At 44.8% G+C, this 24,616-nt stretch overlaps 2 protein-coding genes across 4 annotated transcripts in view; one reads left to right on the top strand and one right to left on the bottom strand.

The window, feature by feature from the left end:
• The window catches only part of snx7 (sorting nexin 7), an 84,462-nt gene that overhangs the window by 20,082 nt on the left and 39,764 nt on the right, over nucleotides 1-24,616 (bottom strand). The gene's annotated exons all lie outside the window — the stretch shown is intronic.
• On the top strand, nucleotides 11,830-13,470 carry LOC306912802 (general transcription factor IIH subunit 1-like; the record flags this gene model as incomplete). The annotated part of the gene is made up of 1 exon (XM_079489258.1): nucleotides 11,830-13,470. One exon carries the CDS (start codon nucleotides 11,830-11,832, stop codon nucleotides 13,468-13,470), a length of 1,641 nt encoding a protein of 546 aa, XP_079345384.1.

Below are 24,616 nucleotides of genomic sequence, written 5' to 3'. Positions count from 1 at the left end.
TGGGAAGGACGGGCGCTGCTCCACGCATGAACAGTCAAGACACTTCACTCGGGGTAATTAAGGACTCATTACCTACAGCATGTGTGCCTTCACGCACACATGCTTATAAAACCAATACGGGCAGATGCAGCAGATGCAACACACACACACACACACACACACACACACACACACACACACACACACACACACACACACACACACACACACACACACACACACACACACACACACACACACACACACACACACACACACACACACACACACACACACACACACACACACACACACACACACACACACACACACACACACACACACACACACACACACACACACACACACACACACGGCCCTGGGCTGAAGGACTCATTACAAGCTTCATTAGGAAAGCTGTGGACTGTCCTTTGGGCTCTCATGGCCTAGCTGGTGAACAGGTAAACATAATCAGAAGAACATACACAGATGGCCGAGCACATATTGTAGCACAGTGGTTCCCAAAGTGGGGTCCGGGGACCCCCAAGGGTCCTTGAGGGAGTTCCAGGGGGTCCCCAGCTAAATGATAGTTTAGAACAAAATGGACCCTTATGGGTCTGTAACTCTGAGAGTGTACAAATGGAACCAAATGGACCCTAACGGGTCAATTTGGTTGCATTTGTACACAGTTAAATTAACATTGATTTTACAATATAAATTGGGGGTCCCAGAGATATAAATGCCATTAAATGGGGGTCAGTAGACTAATGCATGTCAAACTGGGGGTCCTTGAAATTAAACGGGTTGAGAATCTCTGCTAGAGCCGTACAAATCTTCTCTCATGGGGGTCCCTGGCATATCTTTTCAAATGGGGGTCTGCGGGCCAATACATGTCTATTTGGGGGTCCTTGACAGGAACGGATTAACCCCCATGAGGGCCCCTGAGCCGTTAATGTGTTGGGGGCCCCATACCACATTTTTTGTGTTTTTATTAACTTTTTTACCTAATTTTAACTAAATCAATGGCCAATATCAGGGCCTCAAACCCAGTACCACGCGGTCCAGTTTTCTCAAAGGGCCCCTAACAGCCAAGGGCCCCTGGGCCCCGGTCCCACTGGCCCAATGGCTAATTTGGCCCTGGTCCTTGACATGAAAAAGTTGCTGTAGCAGAACCTCTCACTCACTTACTTTTTTTTAGCAGTGATGGAAAAAGTACTAGGCTATTGCTTTTACTCAATAAAAGTACCAATACTGCAATATAGAAACACTATATATATATATATATATATTAGTGGTGGGCATAGATTAATTTTTTAAATCGCGATTAATCGCACTGCAATCCTGGAGTTAATCGCGATTAATCGCGATTAAAATGGCTCATTTGAACTCTGCCGAAGGCATTGAAAATATGTGTGCGCTACCTAAATAATGACCAGAAGTAAGTCCTTGTGAACAGGTTTAGACCAGGAGCCCTAATTATGGATACAACTAGCCTATTAATACCTTATATTTCATATTGTGAGTTTGTAGAACTAGAAAGTCTAGTCATTATAAGCTACTTTGGACTTGTCTATCTGTAAAGTTTCTTTAAAATATTGGTGGTCCTTGATATGAAAATGCTTGAGAACCACTACTCTAAAACAACATTGGACAATGATGTTTGACAGTCAGCAAAATAGTTGCTTATTTTAGACTTATTTTCTGACTTTTTCGGATTTTCTGACTTGATATGGCCTGTTAACATTTTCATAGACCTGGTTGCTTGTTTCTCTCAGTCACGAAATGTGGCAACCCTGGTCAAAGCCGTGTTGTGATCATAATGTGATACATGGATGGTGGTTTAGCTTAGCACACAACAGCTAACATGATGCAGCAGGCTGCTGCCTGGATATGGAATATGGATATGGACTTATGGCTCCATCGCTGCCTCTTTCTTTTCTAGTAAGTATAACTTTTTGTTGGCGTTGCTGTTTACCCCCCGAACCCACCTCACCCCTGCCCACTTCGACAGGCTGGAATGGCTTAGGGTCGACGACAGAGTACAGCATCTTGCAATGGGTCTGGTCCACAAGATTCGATACACCACCAAGATACCCATGTACCTGTCTAGATACTTCCTTAATGTTAACGAAGTCCACACCCACAACACCAGAGGGAGTGCAACGAACCATGTACAACCCAGATTCGGCACAAACAAGGGACTAAATTATTTTCGCTCCTATGCCACCAAAATGTGGAACGCCCTACCAACTGTCATTAAGACATGCGAATCCCTTGACTCCTTCAAAACCGCTCTCAAAGGGCACCTACGGATGGCTGCAATTCGAAACTGGCCCCCGTAAAATCTGAATCCCCCCCCGCCCCCCCCTTCTTTCCCCTCACTGTATATATTTCTTTTCCCTTTTTACCTCCTTTTTGATGAATTCCTGTTCTGTCTATAGAAGTGTCTATTTGTACGTCTCTAAATGTTTTGATGATTTGAACATGGTGGACCCTGTTGGAAACAAGTGTAATGCTTAATTGGGTCGTCCACTCACAGTTAACAGCCTTTGTATTGAGTTTGTGCTTGAAATGTACTGTAATTCTGCAAACTGTTAATAAATTCTTCAATCAATCAATCAAAAAACCGTCCCTCTCACAGACTACAAGTCAGGGACGAGTGCACTGACTGTCTGACTCTGTCTCCGTGCAGTCTCCGACCGTCCTCCGCCTCCTGTGGGCGCGTTCGGAAATACCACACCGGAGTGTACTCGCCTATTAGTTTGCATTGCACAGTGGGCTCAGTGCGCTATTTCCGAACGCGCCCCACACGCACACACATGCGTGCACACACACACGCACACACAAGCCCGCCTCCTGGCTGCTGCAGACCCAGCTCCCAGACCCAATTTTGAGAATAGATTAACGGCGATATTTTATTTTATTTTTTTGAGTCTCGCGTTAACGCAGCACGTTAACACCGATAACGGCCCAGCATTAATATATATATATATATATATAAAATTCAGAATTTACTTGAGTAAAAGCACAACGTACTTAATGTACCAAAAGTAGAAAGCACTCATTATGCAGAATGTCCCAAGTTTTCAAATGTACAATCATCTTTGGAAAATAGCAGATCTACAAGCTCGCATTGTGAGCTTGTAGAGCAATAGAAAGCTCCTGTTGAAAAGGGATTTTGTGTTGTGAATTGTACATTTTAATGTATTGTACCTTTTTAAGGTTGTATTATTCATGGGCTTTCGACTATTGTTTGGACCCAATGTGTTATACATTTATATCAATAAATTCAACAACATGGATTATTTGCCACTGGTCAGGTTTCTGGGAATATTTTCTTTTTTCACATTCCGAGTTAGATTTAGTTTTTCTGCCTCAGCCAAATGAAGCGTAGCATACTGTACCTGTGAGTGGGATGTGAGTGGGATTGACATTCTTAACTAGTTCGGAAAGCAGCACATATTGACCGTAAGAACCGGTCAGGGACCGTTTGAAATGGACGGGGTGGCCAAGTGCTTAAGCCCAGAGGCAGTAACTAGTTGTTTTCTTGCTTGGTGTGAACACAATGTGCTAATCGTAATACTGTCTGTGAGAGACTGACGTTAGTTTGCAACAGACAACCCAGTGCCCTGTGCATAACATGTAATGCAATGTGATGCCTCTTGGAACTGTGGTCTGGTAGCCTTTTGTTTCTTTGTTTGTTTCTTTTTTCCCCCTCTCCGCAAGAGAGGAGCTGTGAAGTATTGTCAATGTATTGTGTGATCTTTTTTGCATTGTATACAGTGCTGTTGTTTTGTATCCTGAGGACTGGTGAGCACAAAACTAATTTCTTTTTTGTTTTGTTTTTGTTGTGGCTTTCGCCTTTATTTTATATATTTTATGGAGGGACAGACAGTAGGCTGACAGGAAATGGGGGGAAGACATGCAGTAAAGGCCGTCGGGATCGGGAGTCGAACCCGCGGCACACTGCCAGACTGGATTACCAGCCAATGTACCTGGACCATTGAGCCATGGCCCAGGCCACAAAACTAATTTCCGCAAGGTATCTATATTGTGTCTGCAGCATGGAGAGAGAGAGAGAGAGAGCGAGAGACGGTGACATGGAATAACTATTTTTCAATAGCTAAAGCATAACATAATGCTAACACCAAAAGGGGTTCCCGCCCAAAATGGGTTAAGAAGCCATACCTCCACAATTCACCTGCAGTCTGTATGTCCAAGTGTCCCTGTCCTGTGGCAGCGGTGGCCGAACGGATAGCGGCGCGGTCTAGATACCGGAAGGTTCCCAGTTCGAATCAGCCGTCCAACACGTTAAAATTACCACCGCTGAAATGCCCTTGAACAAGGCATCAACCACTACGATGAAATGTGTTCTATGAGCAGGGCCTGGCTGGAAACAAGTTCTTGAGCTTAGCCCAGATACCCTGGGTAAATATAGATTTCATTTCATTTCACACTTAACATCTGAATAGTAACACATGTTACAAGAACGCTGCAATGTCCAACAAGCCCAGTCATTTTTTACTCACTAGAGCGGTGCCCGTGTTGTGATGTCAGAACAGGCCAGATTCATATATGCAGATATAGGGGTGATCAGGTACAGAGCCCGGCAGCTGGTTCATACACGGAGTTGGCGGTGCCCACAATGGAACCCATTGCCTGGTGGTCGAATGGCTAGAGCTATACCGTCTGAGCTACCCGACAACACACACTGTCCAAGGAGAAGCAGCCATGAAGATGAACAGCTTCCTCATCTTTGCGTCTGTCTCTGTTCCTCCATCTGGATTCCTGTTGCTATGCGGTTGTAGCGCTGCCACATATGTTAAAAGAAGGATTTATTTTATTTATGGCATTTAAAAGTGTATGTCACAGATATTGTATAATGGTCCTTAATTAACGCCATCCTTTAAGGGTAATGTCCTAATAGGTTTTATTTTGTTATTGTTTAAGGGGTGTTTTGAAAGCCTATGTTATGATTTGAGGGGATTGTTTTGATTGACGGGTCCGAGACTGTCTGACGCACGTAAAGTGGGCGTTGGTGGCCGGCCCGCGAGAGGAACGAACGAGAGAGGCAAACCGTCCAGGAAGTCCACAGGAGACCTAGACCAGTTTGATCATTATTTATTTAATAATTAACTCTACTCGGAACGCTATAGGTGGAAAATAATAGGCCACACTGCAGCGCGCTGTACTTCATAAGAGAAAAGACTTGGTGAGACCGTTTATATTTTATTTTATACCCCGCGAGGATCCATTGTTGTTTTTTCCCTTGGGAGTCATTACTTTGTGGATTACGTCGTTGCTGGGGATCCCTTTACTTTTTGGATAACTTTTGGAATAATGTTTTTGGATTGACATTGATTGATTGACACTTTTCGTTTGTTCTGGGACGCGGTTTGGAGCCGTTTGGATTCACGGAGCGATAAGGAACAATAGGAGCGTGCGGGCGCGTGCGCGAGACGCGGACTTTAATTACTCTTTTCTTACAGACCTATCTAATAAACTATTTAGCGGACGTACGTGCGTGCGTGCGTGCGTGCGGGCGCGAATCGAGGACATTCGGTTCAAAGGGTTTCAACTTGTTTTCATTCATCTGAGTTGGTTGTTGTTTATACCTGGCTGTATTATTATTTCTCCTTTGAGTAGATAAATACTATCATAACTTCATCACAACTTCGCTGTGTTCTTACTGAGTGTGTTTGCTGTCTAATGTCTATTGCCATTCCTGTCATTCAGCATGAATCAATTGTGTCGAAGGAGATCAGTCACTATCCCGTGCTTTAAAAAAGAGTAACAGTTAATTTAATTATTTAATCGTTACATAATGGTGGCCCATACGGGGAACTGATTTAAATTGATTGATTGATTGATTGATTGATTAATTGATTGTGATACGCTGGTTTGGTTTAGCTTTGCAATATGGCAACACCAGAAGGAGTAGAAACAAGTGACGTCGTGTCTACTCCTGTCCATGATTCTCCCTATACTTCAATGGTTGATAGCCTACCTGTAGTTCAGGGGGACCCAGATTTCACTTCGGGATCTTTCACCACAAGGAGAAGTCCCCCTCATGAAACCTCGTTAAGTGATTTGTATGTTGGGGATGAGAATCAAAGAGGGCAGGTTGATGCCCAGGTTGAACATGAAACCGATAATGAAAATAATGACAATGAAAATAATGACGATGATGAAGATGATGATGATGATGATGATGATGGGAGGGATGAGAATGATGTGACTCATTACAATGAGCTTAAAGGGGAGGTGAATTCTCTAAAGGCTGATCATGATGAACTTAAAGGTGAGGTGACTTCTCTGAAGAGTGTTAATGGGGAACTTAAAGGTGAGGGAGACCCACCTAAGGCAGTCCATTGAATCTACTCTCACCAGACTAGGAGAAGATATGAGGGCAGACATGCAGAAACTGGAAAGGGATACAGTAAACTGTTTGTTACGCAGGGACGACAAGTGGAAGAAAGACCTTGCTAGGGCAAGACCTACTAGTACACCTGTAGCAAGCAGACCCCTAGAACTTTCCACAGATGTCAGCCCCATAGCGCCCCCTATACCATATAGTCAGCCTGGTGCGCATTCACTCTCCTCTCCGTCTTACTCCAAACCCTCGGTGCGGCTGGAGTTTCCTACGTTTGGTGCCACGACTGAAACTTCCGATGTCCTTGCCTTCATTGAGCAGTGTGAGACCTTCCTTGCCTTAAGACCCCTCTCCAACCGGGAACTTTTGGGAGCCCTGTCCTCCGTCTTCAAGGGGCCGGCACTCAGCTGGTGGCAGGCTGCTAAAAGCCAAGTCCACGATTGGGTCTCATTTAAAACTGCCTTCATGTCCGCTTTCCTCTCCTCTGACTACATGACAGAAGTGGAGGAGAGACTGAGGTCCATGGTGCAGAAACCAGAGCAATGTCTTAGGGACTTTGCATACGATTATCGTGCACTGTGCCTAAAGTGGAAGCGAGACATGCCAGAGGAAGATATAGTGAGACGCATCTTGAGTAACATCAACCCTAAAGTGGCTGGCTGCCTGCGGGGCACTGTGACGACAGTGACCGAGCTAGTAAAGGTGGGGTCCATGGTGGAGAAGGACTTCTCAGGAACCCAGGACTACTGGCAGAGGGTGAAGGCGAGTACTGACAAACAGGGCAAGGAGAAGAAGAAACAGTCGGCGAATACCATAGCAGAGCTTTCTCTAGTGCAACACAAGAGCTACAAAAAGAAAGAACATAAGCTCCTGTTGGTCCCAGTTACCATCAAGGGAATCCCAGTAGAGGCAGTGGTGGACACTGGGAGTTCTTTCACCCTGATTAAGGAAAGTCTGTGGAAGCGAGTCATGCTACCAGACGAAACCTTACCGGTTGTCAGACAGGGTTTTGTCCTAGCTGATGGCTCAGCTCATCAGGCCCTGGGCAAGAAAGACCTCGGGTTCAACTGGCATGGGGTGAAAAGAACCATTGACACCCATGTGATGCAAGATCGCCATCTTGTGTTCCCACTGATCCTTGGGCTAGATTTCCTTGCCGAGACCGGTGCCATTCTTGATCTGGCTAAGAATAGGTATGGGTTGAAGACTGGACAAGGTTACACCTATTATCCTTTCTTAAGCCAGAAGGCAGACTCCAGCTTGTGGGACAAGTCTCCCACCATCATCTACCAACCAGGCATCCTCCTCTATTATGCCTTGCCTCCAGGGGAGAGGAGAAGTTGCTGGGCCTCTACGGTCAACCCAGAGTTACGGGTTCCTTATGACACGGACTGTCCGGAGGAGCTCCAACAGCTCGTGGGTGACTGGCCCGCAGTCACCTCCAGTAAACTGGGGAAGACATCTGTGGAGAAGCACACCATCTTCGTGCAGGATGAAGTGCCTGTACGATGCAAGGCGTATCGTGTGTCTCCACAGAAGAAAAAAGTCATAGAGGAACATGTGGAGAAGATGCTGGTGGATGGGATCATTGAGCCGTCACAGTCAGCTTGGTCATCACATGTAGTTCTGGTGAACAAACCAGACGGGTCCTACAGATTCTGTGTGGACTACCGAAGGGTGAACGCCAAAACGCTACCAGACGCTTATCCGATGCCCATCATTCATGATATCCTTGAATCCTTGGAAGGGGCCTCCTGGTTCAGTTCCTTGGACTTGCAGTCTGGATACTGGCAGGTGGCGATGGCAGCGGAGAGCAAGGCGAAGACTGCTTTCATAACGTCTCTTGGACTTTTCCAGTTTAAGGCCATGCCTTTCGGTCTGCGGAATGCTGCAGCCTCCTTTCAGCGACTGATGGAGACGGTCTTGTCGGACTTGAGGGGAAAGCTATGCTTTGTCTACATCGATGACATCATAGTGTACTCCCACTCCAAAGAAAAACATCTTCGAGACTTGGAATCCGTCTTCCAGAAGTTGCATGCCGCCAATCTCAGCCTTAACATGAAGAAGTGTCACTTTTTCAAACGAGAGCTGAAGTTCTTGGGGCACATTGTCTCCAACAGAGGCGTGGAGGTTGATCCATCTAAGACCCAGGCTGTGTCTGACTATCCTGTCCCTCGGGATCTGAAGGCTGTACAGCGTTTCTTGGGGCTTGCGGGATGGTACCACAAATTCATTCCCCGTTTTGCCGACATGGCAGCCCCTCTTAACAACCTGAAGAGGAAGGGAGTAGAATGGAACTGGACCAGCCAGTGCCAAGACAGCATGGAAGCCCTGAAGCAGGCGTTGAAGAGCTCACCAGTGTTGGCGCAACCCAATACCTCACTACCATTCCAGGTACACACGGATGCCAGCGAAGTGGGTCTCGGAGCCATCCTCTCCCAAACCACCGACGACGGTGAGCATGTAATTGCTTACGCGTCGAGGGGACTCCGAGGCCCAGAGCGGAATTATTCCACTTCTGAGAAGGAGTGCCTGGCCGTGGTCTGGGCTGTGGAAAAGTGGAGGCACTATCTGGAGGGACCAGAGTTCACAGTCTTCACGGACCATGCTGCACTGTCCTGGGCTTTCAACTGCCCGAAGACCACCTCTCGACTGACTCGTTGGATACTCCGCCTGCAACAATTCACCTTCAAGGTTCATTATCGGAAGGGCTGTCTTAACGTCGCCCCGGATGCACTGTCCCGTGCTTATGAGCCACTCTCCATTCACTCCTCACCCTGTCTTGTCATGTCCTCGAAAAGCCCCTCGGACTTGCCGACCACATTGGCAGAATTGGCGACGGCCCAAGGAACAGACCAGGTTGTGATGGACCTGAGGAGAGACAGCGGTCGGACAACATCTCCACCCGATCGCATCGGCTTCTGTAACCACCAAGGGCTATTGTACCGCTGAAGAACCAGGGAGAAAAGTGGCAGTTGGTCGTTCCGCAGACTCTGGTGGCAGAATTCCTGAGGTACTTCCACGACAATCCGTTGGGGGGTCATCTGGGTCGCCTGAAGACCCTCTTAAGAGTGCTGGAGGTTGCCTGGTGGCCAATGGTCCGGAAGGACGTATGGGATCACACAAAGACTTGTGTGACCTGCCAGCAATACAAGGCAGACAACACCAAGCCGGCAGGGCTACTACAGAGCACTCAAGTCACCGCTCCCGGAGTGATGTTAGGCGTCGACCTGATGGGTCCATTCCCCAGGAGCAAAGCCGGCAACGTTTACCTCTTGGTGGTGGTGGACTATTACTCCAAATGGGTAGAGATGTTCCCCTTGAGAGACAGCAAAACACCTCGTCTCATCAAGATCCTCAGGGAGGAAATCTTCACCCGCTGGGGGTGCCCTCGTACCTCGTTTCGGACAGAGGACCTCAATTCACTGCCAACTTGTTGATGGACCTCTGCAAGGCTTGGGGTGTTGTCCAGAAACTCACCACCAGTTACCACCCACAAACCAACGTTACAGAACGCATCAACCGGACATTGAAAACCATGATTGCATCATTCGTCGGCCAGCACCATAACACCTGGGACCAGTGGCTACCAGAGTTCCGCTTCGCCCTCAACACAGCCCAACAGGAAACCACCGGGAAAGTCCCTGCTGAGCTGGCTTTGGGTCGGAAGCTCCAAGGCCCACTGGAGAGGCTGATCAATAAACCACCGTCTCCGGCAGACCAAGCCGCATACAACCTGGTGGAGAGACAACAGAAGATGGCGGAGGGGTCAGGAGGAGAGTGGGTGTGCACCAGGCTAGACAAGCTAGGTATTATAATGCCCGCAGGAAAGAAGCGCACTTTCTAGCGGGTGACCTAGTCTGGGTCAGGACTCATCCTCTCTCGAAGGCCAGCGACAAGTTCTCCGCCAAGCTAGCACCCAAGTGGGAGGGGCCAGCTAAAGTACTGAGAAAATTAGGGCCGGTGAATTACCGAATCGGATGGGATAACCCACCTGATAAACAGGACACTATCAATGTGGTGAATATAAAAAGGTTCTATGGTACCTCACCCTAGTAGCCGATGGCTGGAGGGGGGGTCTATGTAGCGCTGCCACATATGTTAAAGGATTTATTTTATTTATGGCATTTAAAAGTGTATGTCACAGATATTGTATAATGGTCCTTAATTAACGCCATCCTTTAAGGGTAATGTCCTAATAGGTTTTATTTTGTTATTGTTTAAGGGGTGTTTTGAAAGCCTATGTTATGATTTGAGGGGATTGTTTTGATTGACGGGTCCGAGACTGTCTGACGCACGTAAAGTGGGCGTTGGTGGCCGGCCCGCGAGAGGAACGAACGAGAGAGGCAAACCGTCCAGGAAGTCCACAGGAGACCTAGACCAGTTTGATCATTATTTATTTAATAATTAACTCTACTTGGAACGCTATAGGTGGAAAATAGCTAAGGCCACACTGCAGCGCGCTGTACTTCATAAGAGAAAAGACTTGGTGAGACCGTTTATATTTTATTTTATACCCCGCGAGGATCCATTGTTGTTTTTTCCCTTGGGAGTCATTACTTTGTGGATTACGTCGTTGCTGGGGATCCCTTTACTTTTTGGATAACTTTTGGAATAATGTTTTTGGATTGACATTGATTGATTGACACTTTTCGTTTGTTCTGGGACGCGGTTTGGAGCCGTTTGGATTCACGGCGCGATAAGGAACAATAGGAGCGTGCGGGCGCGTGCGCGAGACGCAGACTTTAATTACTCTTTTCTTACAGACCTATCTAATAAACTATTTAGCGGACGTACGTGCGTGCGTGCGTGCGTGCGTGCGCGAATCGAGGACATTCGGTTCAAAGGGTTTCAACTTGTTTTCATTCATCTGAGTTGGTTGTTGTTTATACCTGGCTGTATTATTATTTCTCCTTTGAGTAGATAAATACTATCATAACTTCATCACAACTTCGCTGTGTTCTTACCGAGTGTGTTTGCTGTCTAATGTCTATTGCCATTCCTGTCATTCAGCATGAATCAATTGTGTCGAAGGAGATCAGTCACTATCCCGTGCTTTAAAAAAGAGTAACAGTTAATTTAATTATTTAATCGTTACACGGTAACCAAGATAAACGTGTGAATTTGGTGCCTTAGTAAGTAAGTAAGTTGGTTCACAACAGAGTGATGTCATCAATATGTTGACCTGCCCAAATATGGAGTTCCACACAGCTCCACATTTGGAAAAAGGCCGATTAGTGGATCTGCAGGATGGTGGACCTGAGGTTATAAATGAAAAACCTCTTCGGGGATTTGCTTACATGACATTTGGTGCTGAGCATTGTAGTGGTTTGCATGAGTAGCCTGCAGACACACACACACACATACACACACAACAGCTGAGGTGTACATGACAATGAGGCCCTTGAAATCCGTGGTTCATGTTATCATGGTTTTGTCGTAAACAGAGGATCATCAACTGAATCTGAAGTGAAGTCATGGCGTCTCTGTCGGGCGGAGAACACTTGGTGGTGAAAAGGGTTTGCCACAGAAAACAGGACGGAACACTTTACCTGAAGGCCGAACGCATTGCCTGGGGCCCGGAGGGCAAAGGCCACTGCACCGTCAGTCACTTGTATGCGGATATCTATTGTCAGAAAATCAGTCCGGACGGCAAAGCCAGGGTCCAGCTGCAACTGGTCCTCCACACCGGCGAGAACACCACGTTCCACTTCTCCGACGAGAGCAGCGCTCTGAAAGACCGCGACGCCACCAAAGAACTCCTGCAGCAGCTTCTGCCCAAGTTCAAGAAGACGGCCAACAAGGAATTAGAGGAGAAGAACAGAATGTTGAAAGAAGACCCGGTGCTTTTCCAACTGTACAAAGACCTGGTGGTGAGCCAAGTGATCAGCGCGGAGGATTTCTGGGCCAACCGGCTAAGCAAGAGCAACGCGGAGCGCTTGCTGTCCAACAACAAGCAGGAAATTGGTATATCTGGAGCGTTTCTGGCAGACATTCGGCCTCAGACCGACGGATGCAACGGCTTGAGGTACAATCTCACGGCGGACATCATCGAGTCCGTCTTCAGGACATACCCCGCGGTGAGAGAGAAGTACGGTGAGAACGTGCCCCACAACATGACCGAGAAGGTCTTCTGGACGAGCTTTTTCCAGTCTCAGTATTTTCACAGAGATCGCACCAACGCCGGGACGCAGGACATCTTCTCGGAGTGCGTCAAGCAGGACGAGAAAGGTTTGACATCCATGGCGGTTCGAAGGGTCAGGAATCCCCTGGTCGACCTCCTTTCGTTGGAGGACAAGACGTGGGACGAGGGCTACGGGACCGCCGTTCCACGCTCTGTCAAGACGGCGAAAGCAGGCGGCAGCGCTGCCATTGTGAAGCGTTTCAACCATCTCAGTGCCATGGTGATGGCTGCAGGCTCGCAGACACGGGACGGTCCGAGCTGCCAATCGAGCGACACGAGCTGCGCGGACGGGCACTCGGGGGAATCGGACTTTGCCCGGCCTTCCGTCAAGAAGGCGAAATTACAAGAAGCCATAGCATACGAGGATCAGCAAAAGGAGAGCCAAACGAAGACGGTCGCGTTAAACTTCAAGAAATCCGACGGGTACTCTTACGGCCCCGTGCCTCTCCCGTCGCAACGGTGCGCTAGTAGCGGTCAGGACGTCACAAGCTCCCTCAGCTGTGTCCAGCGCGAGATGAGCCGCTACAAACCCGACCTCACTCGGGCCCTGTCCGGCAGCGCGGCCGCGTCCGCCATCGTGGATCTGTCTCCGGGGGGAGTCCTGGCGCCGGCGGGGGCATGGCAAGCCGCCACCACAAACCAGACAGTGACCGGCGAGCTGCAGGAGGAGCTGAGGCATCTTTACGCGGCCGCCGCGGAGCTACTGAGACACTTCTGGTCGTGCTTCCCCGTCAACACGCCGTTCCTGGAGCAGAAGGTGGTGAAGATGAGGTCCAACCTCGAGAGGTTCCGGGACACCAAGCTGTGTCCGTTCCAAGCCAAGGTCCAGCGGCAGCGCGTGAGTGCTGACCTCACGGGACATCTGGAGGAGATGATGCAGGCCGCGTACAAGAAGTTCCAGAACTGGCAGAGCCATCGCATGTTAACCAATTAACCCATTTTGGGCGGGAACCCCTTTTGGTGTTAGCATTATTTTATGCTTTAGCTATTGAAAAATAGCAGATCTACAAGCTCATAGCGCGCCACCATAGCCCGCCTATTTTTGAAAAATCGAAGAACGACTGACATAGAAACATAGCTTTTCCAGAAAACTGTCAGGATGTAGAAGACATTTTTTAATCTGATCTCAGGTCAAAATGGGCTAAACACTATATATATATCAGTAACTCCCCAACCTGTAGGTATTTATATTGGCCACATGACGTCTCACGTTGTCATTTAAGGCGACAAATGGTAGGTGAATAGGGAAAAAAAGTTAACTAATAGCTATCACAATGAAACTTCTCCAGTTGATTACTTATATTAAAACTAAGATTTTTTGTATTACAAGTTTTCTGAAAAGATATGTTTAAATATGCAAATTAGGCATTATATGCGCTAATTTGCATACATTTCGGGACGATAAATCTGAAGATCGGATAAAGCCAGGTTAAAAATGATTGTTTCATTTTGTTGACATATTAGAGACAAAGAAAATTACAGAAGGGATTTTAGATATCTCTAACTATCACTCCACAAATCAGAAAATAGTGTCAACAGGCATAAAAAAACCCAATTTTCGGCATGTTTTTAGGTATAAAATGTGATGTAAATCAGGCTGTGAATGATATATCAACAAACCCATCTGTAAATATCTGCAGAATATAGTTATGAATAAGACTGGAAAGTTTGGTGTATGTGAGTGCAACTGAAGTGGAGATTCTTTGTCCCAGGTATGAGGATAACTCATTTTGAGTAAACGGCCTTTAAAGAATTGTATTGTAAAATTCCAAAACGTTTTATTTGAAGCCACTATTTTGAGACAAAATAGATATGGTCACTTCCTTTGTACCAACAACCAATCATGAAAATTGAGAGGGTGGATTTTCACCCAGCAAAACGAGCTGTCATTGGCTGAAATAAACTACTAAAATAAACATCTAAATCTGTGTTTTGAATGTTTATTTTGCTTTAGTTTGAAAGAAAACATGTTTAGGAAGCAAAAGAGCAAAAAAATTAAAATAAATGAAAAATGATTTCACCTACCATGTCTCGCCTTAATGCCCTAAACAAACATTAAACGTCCATAGACTTGGCTGTCATATGCCGTAATCTAATCAAAAGCCATGCATTGGAGGGGCTAGCGCCCCTCAAAAAAATACAAATCCTTTAATAAGAGCAGTGGTTTTCAAATGTTCAAACGCCAGAGGACAAACCCTTAAAGGGGCATTCCACTCATTTTCAACATTTTACTATGTCATTAATATACCTTAGAGTAAGTATGAAAAAAATCATTAACATGGTGAAACACATCTTGATGACGTCATCAAGATGTGATTCACCATGTTAATGATTTTTTTCAGATCTCCAGTTCTAGGAAACACATAATGGGGGGGACTTTTTTATTATTTCCACACAGCTCTAAGGTATATACATGACATAGTAAAATGTTGAAAATGAGTGGAATGCCCCTTTAAGGAACACCTGTATTCATAGCGAACATAGCCGACCTACAAACCACGAACGCGGCGTGATGTGCTTGTTACTATGAGCCGTTAAATCACGTCACGCCTAACATCATGTGTGCTATGTTGAACTAGGAGCCACACTAATTGAATGCTGGAAGTATAGACGAATCCACGGAGCCTTTGCCCTGTAGGCCAGGTGTAGGCAATCAATGTGCTTAATGCGACTATCTTAATGAGACTGTCTATAGGCCACACAAACTAGTTTCACAATGTGATGCACAGCAGCACACTGCAGTCTTTCCATTTATCCAGGTCCTTCCTTTCAAATGCAATGGGGCTCATAAGCTACAGGCTTCCACTGAAAGCAATGGACGCCTGTAGCTGAAGCACATACAAAGCTACAGGCTACCATTCATTAATTGGTCTTCTTTTGAAAATGAATGGCGACACGAAGATACAAGGCCACCGTACGGTCTACCATTACATTTCAATGGAAGTCAACGACATACTTTACTTTATTTGTTTTAGACGGGACATTGCATATTAATGGACATTAATTATGTATAATGTACGTACACCGGATTTAGCAAAAGATGCAAATTGTGCAAGTCCCCACGCAAAACAAAACAGGCAGACTAGTGGACTACATTACATCAGGAATCAAAGCCTAAATTCATACAAGAACAATGCCCAAAGGTGCATCTATATGAAGGTCTACAAAGCGACGCCCGGCGTTTGTAGCTGCTACAAAATCTACAAAGTTACAATCGATGTTGAGCTGCTGGCTTCAACTGAAGCTATAAAACGATGTATGTAGTAAGCGTCTCTTCTCCCTTCACACAATTCTTGCCAGTAATGTCGGGGAAGTTAATTATTTCTGTCAGCCAGTTTCATGTTACGTTTAACCCATTGATGCCTGATGCAACGTATACGTTGTTCTACCCTTGATGCCGGCGCGCTCTCTGCGTCTCATCAGCTATTGCTATACATGTAGCAACATAACTATTTAAAAAAAAAACATCAGAATTTGAAGGTTTTTAGAAACCTTAGGTCAGGCCCTAGAAGGCGTTCCCAGATTCGGCCTCAGGCATCAATGGGTTAAACCCCAGGCTTTCCATTTATATTTCTACTTTGCTCATCAAACGCATGCTTGACATCAAAGAGTGTGTTGATCGACGCTTCAACAGCCACTCGGTGTCAGATATGCTTTGTTGCTGTATAGCTTTGTATATTTTGTATAGCTGCCAGTAGCTTCTAGCTTCTATGATGAATAGTTCATAAGTTACTACTTTACAGTGTGTTAATAACTGTCATATACTATATGTCATCTCCACATTTACTTGCGCAAGCAGAGCGAGCAAAAGTACTGCGATCGGCTGGGTATGTATGTATGTATGTATGTATGTATGTATGTATGTATGTATGTATGTATGTATACGTATGCATGTATGTATGTAAGGCGCATTTCTAGTTCAACTTGTTTCGCATGGCTTTTGAAAATTACGTCATATGGCAGCCAAGTCTATGGGCTTTTAAATGTGTGTTTAAAAGGGCGGCCAAGTATGTGGACTTTTAACTCTACCTCTACCGATAGCCGTTAGCATAAACCCCAGTTCCCAGTGCCAGCCTACGCGTTCACTTTAAAAAGTCGGAGTTTCCAAACCCATAGTTGGAACGGTGGGGCGTTGCTACAGGAACCGGACCAATGTTAAAAGCTTCCGTAGGACTAAACCATTATATAGACGGAGTATACGTTGGGGTACGTATATATACGGACTCGGGGAAAAAAAGAGTTAAGGTGGTTGCACACTGGACGCTTTTTTCCGGAAAACCGATGGAGAAACGCCGCTAAAAATCCGAAAAACGCGCTCTGTGTGCAGGGACCTTTAATGTTTGTTTATGGCAGCAGTTAAAGATGGAGTGATTTTTGTACTTAACATTACGCTAGTCTAATAGACCCCCAGGTGTGGTTCTAACATTCAATTAGTCTAATAGACCCCCAGGTGTGGTTCCAACATTCCATTATGTCTTCCCTGTGTATTGTTGGTTTCTTCCTGAAAGCCGTAAGCCATTGAGTCAAAAGGCCCAATCAAAATACACCACTTTAGTGACATCATAAAATCATTCCCTCCCTAACCGTTGTTAGGGTGTGTGTGTGCGCGTGCGTGTGTGCATGCATGCATGCATGCATGTACTGTATGTATGTATATGCATTTCTAGTTTTATAATATTTCTGTACACTTTTTTGAAAAATGTGTAATCATAGTACCCGATGATCATATTTTAGGAGGGGAAAAAAATCACGGCACTCTATCTTTAAACAAACATTCACGACGTGAGACTCACGTGGCCGACATAAATACAGTGGGAGTCGCTCACTTCATACAAGTGTATGCTTTGATTGGCTCATTTGTGTTTGTGTGTACCACACGATGATGATTTGATTGGCTGAACGGAATCTGTATGATCATAAGAGCACCCCTCACTTCACACAAGTGTGTTTTTGTCAGGTGAAACCACCCGACTAATAAAAGTGTGTGAAAACTAGACGACCTGTTCTAGCCCTAGTCATACTGAAGGTTCCAAGGGGTTCGCAGAAGTCTGTCTCTATGGAGAATAAACATGGGGTAATCTTAACATCGTCTCATATAAGAATCGTGGTCCAAAAATAAACAAACCGTCTCTGCGATATTGTCGGGGAGGTGTCTCTGTATCATTATTGACACTCAGTCACTCATATTTCATACAGTCCGTTTCTCATACGAGTGAAACGGCCTGGATGATTTGTTTATTTAAAAAAAAAAACAGTTCTCATGGCCATTTCAAATCCCCCTATGGGGATGATAATTCAAATTAAAAAGTGCACAAACCCGTGGACATAGCGCCCTCTAGCGATATTTACGTCAGACTTCGGTACTCTCTATAGAGCGTCGCAGTCCTGCCCCCCCTCGAGAGACCCGGAGAATAATTCCCCGTTCATTTTCATCATAGACTTTTCAAAAAGTATTTATTTAACTCACATGACGCCTATCCCGTATAGACGTTTACGCTACGGACAACGCCAACTCGAGTTGTGACAAATCATGACAATAAACACAATGTTTTGGGCCAAACAAATAATTAGAAAGAAGAAAAAAACGGCTGGTTACAACATTTGTTGTTTTTCTTCTTCTTCGTAATTATTTGTTAGGTCCAAAATAGTGTGTTGTCATGATTTGTCATAACTCGAGTTGGCTTTGTACGCGCTTAAAAGGTCTTTAAATAAATACTTTTTAAAATGTCTGTGGGAAAAATGAAAGGGGGCAGGACTGTGATGCTCTATTGCACAATATATAGTTAATTTTTTTCTGAAAAGTCATACAAAATTTTCACCGATAGTGGCAATGTTCACCCCAGCTGTAATCAGTAATGCTGATTGCGTATACGTGTTTCCAATCAGTGTTGATTTCCTACAGTACCCTTCAATCACGGCTCATTCAGGATCACAATCAGAATATGTTTATTTGCATTTGCATTTTCTTAATGCAATACTTGCAAAATTACACCCTGTCAGGGTTTTTATTCACCTGAATAGAGCGTCGCAGTCCCGCCCCCTACCATGGCCCAGGAAATGAATCCCAATGGATTTTTCCCATAGACATTTCTTAAAGTATTTATTTAAAGACGGTTACGCCGCGGACAAAGCCAACTCGAGTCGTGACAACTCATGTCAACACAAACAATATTTTGGACCAAACAAATAATTACAAAGAAGAAAAACAACAAAAAAAGTGTTGTAACCTGCCGTTTTTTTCTTCTTTCTAATTATTTGTTCGGCCCAATTGTGTTTGTTGTCATGATTTGTCACGACTCGAGTTGGCTTTGTCCGCGGCGTAAACGTCTTTAAATAAATACTTTCTGAAATGTCTATGAGGAAAATGAACGGAGAATCATTTCCTGGGCCCTGGTAGGGGGCGGGACTGCGACGCTCTATACATGGCTTGGTTGAATGCTTGATTCTGATTGGTCAATATGTGTTATGTCTGAATAATGATGTTATCAGCTCGATAACAGACCTCTGTCTAATCAAAGACTCAGAGCACCTGCTGCACTGCTTGGATTTTATGCTGTATCCAAAATGACAGCCACGAAAACAAACACACAATTATAATTATAACTAACGTTGCTCTCAAGAATGTTTTTGAAAACATTTCAAGCGAGAAATAGACCAAAAAAAAGGGACAAAAGTATAGGCATTAAAATGTACTTAATGTACCAAAAGTACAACATACTCATTAGGCAGAATGTCCCATTCAAGTTTTCAAATCAAGTGCATAAACATCTTTTGAAAATGGCAGATCTACAAGCTCACAATGCGTCACATCGTGACGCATTGTGAGCTTGTAGATCAGCTATGGCTGAAATGTACGGCAATGTAATGGTAATGTAATGTATGGTAATGTAATGTGTTTTGTAATAATAATACGTCTAACAATAAATAATAATACGTCTACAAGGTAAAAGTAGCTAAAGTTTTCAAATACATGTAGTGGAGTAAAAGTACAATATTTGTCTCTGAGATGTAGTGGAGTAGAAGTCAAAGTATTGGAATTGGAATTACTCAAGTAAAGTAGAAATACCTCAAAATTGTACTTAAGTACGGCACTTACAGTAAGTAAATATTCTTTCCACCAGTGGGTAAGCACATGCATAAAGTGAGTGGCGTTATAACGTTGTTATAAGGATTCTAAATCCTAATTTTTTTATGAAAAACCTATGTTTCTATGTCAGTGGTGCTCAACCTTTTTCATGTCAAGGACCCACAGAATTATCTCTATTGGGCCACGGACCCCCATCTCAAAATATGTAGTTCCCCCCAGAAGCAAATATTTTAGTTAAAATGTTCGCTCTGAAATATACATTCAATGATTTACGCCACATTTTAACGCTTTTTTAAAAATAGCAGACTGTAGATCTGCTATTTTTCAATAGCTAAATTATAGCATAATGTTTAAAACACCAAAAGGGGTTCCCGCCCCAAAATGGTTTAATGCAATCAGACAGGACTTTGTTTGAATGTACAGTATGGGCTGTCAAGGCGGCCAGTCAGTGGGCTGTCAAGGCGGCCAGCCAGTGTGCCGTATATATCCAACATGGCAGCTATATGTAAATAAACATAATTTACATCTAAACAGTACTCTCAAGAATGTTTTTTTGAAAATAAAATTGGGGTGAGAAGTAGACAATGCAGTGAACGAAATTGTATTCCATCAACACGTCACGTTGTTTTCCCGAGGCGACCACGTTAACCCATTTAGGCCTGACCTCAAAATTTAAAAAAAATCTTCTACATCCTCCTAAATATTTTCACGATTTTTCAAAAATAGCAGACCTACAAGCTCATAGCGCGCCACTCGGTGGCGCGCTATGAGCTTGTAGATCTGCTATTTTTCAATAGCTAAATTATAACATGTTTAAAACACCAAAAGGGGTTCCCGCCCAAAATGGGTTAAACTGGACTCACCTGGCATAAATAAACAGACTTCGTTCATTACCCGAAATCAATGAAATCCTTTGTTTTACTGTTACTTTTGGGTCTCTTTATGAAGTAATTTATTAGGTAGCCGTGTGATAAGCAGGATAATCAATGGGGTAATAAACTCTCTCAGCTATCGCGTCGAGGTCTGTCGGGTTTATTTCTCCATAAGGACCTGCTCCCCATTGATTATGCCTTACATAATGAATATCCGTCTCCTCGTGGAGGGCAGCTCTAGCAGGCAGAACGTCTCAGAGCGCTCTCCTTTCACCTTTTGATGAATTATGAATTACACACTCTCTAGATTTTCTTTTAAAATAATTTTTATCCCACGATTTTGCAACCCAGTTTTTTCACCCAGTGCCAATTATCTAATGTAATCCTGGCCGCTACACTTCCTCTGCCAACCTGGGGGGGCAGCGGACTGACCTCATGCCTCCTTCCATGCATGAGGAGTCCAAGCTGCTTCTTTTCACCTGACAGGGGGGAGTTTCCCTGGCCGGACGTAGCGCGTGGAAGGAACACGTTATTCAGACCAGTTCCTTTCCCCTCCATCAGGCGCCCCGGCTGACCAGGGGGGGAGGTAGTTTTAGAGACCAGGATTACTGCATGTTTTTGTGAGGGTATACCTACCCTATAGGGCACACGGGGAGAACATGCAAACTCCACACAGCAAGGCCCTTTCGCCAACCCCACCTCGGGTATGGGCACTGATGACACGGAGGAGGGAACACGCCCCCAGCGCCCACAGCGGGAATCGAACCCAGGACCTTCTAGCTGTGAGGCGACAGCACTACCAACTGTGCCACCGTGACTCACCGTACATAATGAATATCCGTCTCCTCGTGGAGGGCAGCTCTAGCAGGCAGAAAGTCTCATCAGAGCGCTCTCCTTTCACCTTTTTGATGAATTATGATTTTTAATACAGACTTTTACTTGTAGCAGAGTATCTCTACTCTGGTATCGCTACTTTTACTCAACCCATTTAGATCTGAGGCCGATTCTAAAAAAAAAAAGTCTTCTGAATCTTAAAAGTTTTCTGAAAAACCTGTTTCTATGTAAGTGGTGCTCAACCTTTTTCATGTCAAGGACCCCCAGAATTATCTGTATTTGGCCGCGGACCCCAATCTGAAAATATATTTCAGCATATATGTTTCATGCTCCATTGAGGTTCATAACCAACTCCCCCTATAGGACTCATCACTGTACTCTGTTCGCCCTAGTGGGTTGGTACTCCTTAACGTCTCGCAGGTTGCTACATTGGTATATTCTCACTTATAAAGCCATTCTTGGTAATCTCCCCCTTTACATTTGTACTAAATTTGAACTTGTCCAAAACTCTCTCAACCTCAGATCAAATGCTTGGGTGCGCCATGTCGTGCCCCCAACAAAATCTGAGTCTGGGAAAAAAAAGCCTTGCTTTTTTTGGACCCTGGTCTTTGGAATGACCTACAGACTAGACTCAAACTGGCTTCTGTGATTCCCTTAGTGTGAGCTTTAATCAACCCAGAAACGGTCTACTTCAGGGGTGCCCAAAAGGTAGAATGCGATCTACCAGTAGATCACAAAGGCTGTGCACGTAGGTAGATCACATGACATAAAGTAAATGGTGCATTTAAATAGCGCCTTTATCCAAAGCATAGATTGTGCATTACATTCACCCATTCACACACACATTCATACACCGATGGCGGCGGAAACCATGCAAGGCACCAACCAGCACATCAGGAGCAATTTGGGGTTCAGTGTCTTGCTCAAAGACACTTCGACACGAACTCTGGGGGAGCCCGGGTTCGAACTGGCAACCTTGCGGTTACCATCCGGCCACTCTACCCCTGAGCCACCGCCACCCAGAAGTTTACCACTTGAATTAGGGTGACTTGATTGATTGACATCCAAAAGGGGCCTGTCAGCTCAAACCTACAATGCAATTATTTGTTTTCAAGAGTGTTGTTGCTGTGCACAAAAACCTCAGTAGCAATACAAATTAAATACAACAAAAACCTTCCATTTCTCCCCCGTTTCCTATTCCATGTGCATTTGTCTTACAGTATATGCAACGCCAGCTCCTCTATTCCAAAGCCCCCCTCAGGTAAATATTTATTTCCAGCAGTGGGATCATATTTCTGGGGGGGGTTGGTAGATCTTGTTGAGCTGGTCATTTTGAAAGTAGCCCTCAGGTCGAAACAAAAAGTGTGTGCACCCCTGGTCTACTTAACCCATTCTGGGAGGGAACCCCTTTTGGTGTTTGAAGCAAGTTATACCTTAGCTATTGAAAAATAGCAGATCTACAAGCTCATACCGCGGCACCGAGTGCCGCGCTATGAGCTTGCAGGTCTGCTATTTCTGAGTGGTGCAACCACTCCAAGGAACAGCAATGTCCGTGTTAACCTATGTGCTTATGTATGTGTGTGGCTATGAGTAGCAGTAGGGGCAAAAGTGGCGCTGTTGTGCCAGAAACAGAGATAGAGAGAGCTGTTGCCTGCTAATGAGAGAGAGAGAGAGAGAGAGAGAGAGAGAGAGAGAGAGAGAGAGAGGCGGGGGGAGAGGGGAGTTGCACCACTCAGTTCACACGGGTGTGATTTTTTTACTAATCGTGAAAATGTGGCGCAAATCTATATTCTTTCAGAGCGAACCTTTTTAGCTTAAATCTTAAATCTGCTTCTGGGGGGGTCCCTGGAACAACATATTTTGAGATGGGGGTCGGTTAGTAGATATTTTTAGAACCACTGACGTAGAAACACATGGTTTTTCAGAACACCGTCATGATTTAGAAGACATTTTGTAGAATCGGTCTCGGTCGAAATGGGTTTATTAATATATTCATATGGGTCCGTCTGTCTGTGCTCGGGATCGATTAACCCGTTTAGACCAGACATCGACATTTAAAAAATGTCTTCTAAATTCTGACAGTTTTCTGAAATACCTCATGTTTCTGTATCAGTGGTGCTCAATATTTCATGTCAAGGACCCCAAAAATGATATGTAATTGGCCACCGACCCTCATCTGAAAATATGTTATTCCAGGAACCCCCCAGAAGCAAAGATTTGAGTCAAAAACGTTCATTCTGAAAGAATATATTAAAAAGATTTGCACCACATTTTTACGATTTAAAAAAAAATAGCAGACCTACAAGCTCGTAGCGCGCCACTCGGTGGCGCGCTACGAGCTTGTAGATCTGCTATTTTTCAATAGCTAAATCATAACATAATGTTTTAAAACACCAAAAGGGGGTTCCCGCCCAAAATGGGTTAATCATTCATTGAGCCCTGCAGCTAGTTCAACATCTGCATACCAATACCTCTGCATCTCTGACATCACGATGACTTGACCAGCATGTGGGCGTAAAAGGGAGACGTATAACTGGGTGAGGAAACGTATCTATGGACTTCTAACGTTTGCTTACAGCAGTAAAACGTCATGCGACGCCATGCGGGTCGATATAAATGCATCTTGTGTGACTGGTCTCGTTTTACACAATAATAACAACACACTGCATTCATATCTCGTAATGTATACGAGAGGCCCCTAGCTTCGATTTTTGAGTGGTGCAGTGCAACCACTCCAAGGAACAGCAATGTCCGTGTTAACCTACCTATGTGACTATGAGTACCAGTAGGGGCAAAAGTGGCGCTGTTGTGCCAGAAACAGAGAGAGAGAGATAGTGCTGCACTGTTGCCTGCTAATGAGAGAGGGGGGAGGGGAGAGGGGAGTTGCACCACTTAGTTCACACCGGGTGTGATTTTTCTTTTTCTGCATCCCTATAGAGCGTCGCAGTCCCGCCTCCTACCCGGGACCAGGAAATGAAATCCAATGCATTATTCTCATAGACATTTCGTAAAGTATTTATTTAAAGACGGTTACGCCGCGGACAAAGCCAACTCGAGTCGTGACAACTCATGACAACACAAACATTATTTTGGACCAAACAAATAATTAGAAAGAAGAAAAAAACGGCAGGTTACAACACTTTTTTTTTTGTTTTTCTTCTTTCTAATTATTTGTTTGGTCCAAAATATTGTTTGTGTTGTCATGAGTTGTCACGACTCGAGTTGGCTTTGTCCGCGGCGTAACCGTCTTTAAATAAATACTTTACGAAATGTCTATGAGAATAATG

Source organism: Electrona antarctica, assembly GCF_951216825.1.
Source record: "Electrona antarctica genome assembly, chromosome: 20".
Classification (NCBI taxonomy): Eukaryota; Metazoa; Chordata; class Actinopteri; order Myctophiformes; family Myctophidae; genus Electrona; species Electrona antarctica.
The sequence above is the reverse complement of the archived record's forward strand: the minus strand, read 5'-3'. Positions and strand labels throughout refer to the sequence as shown.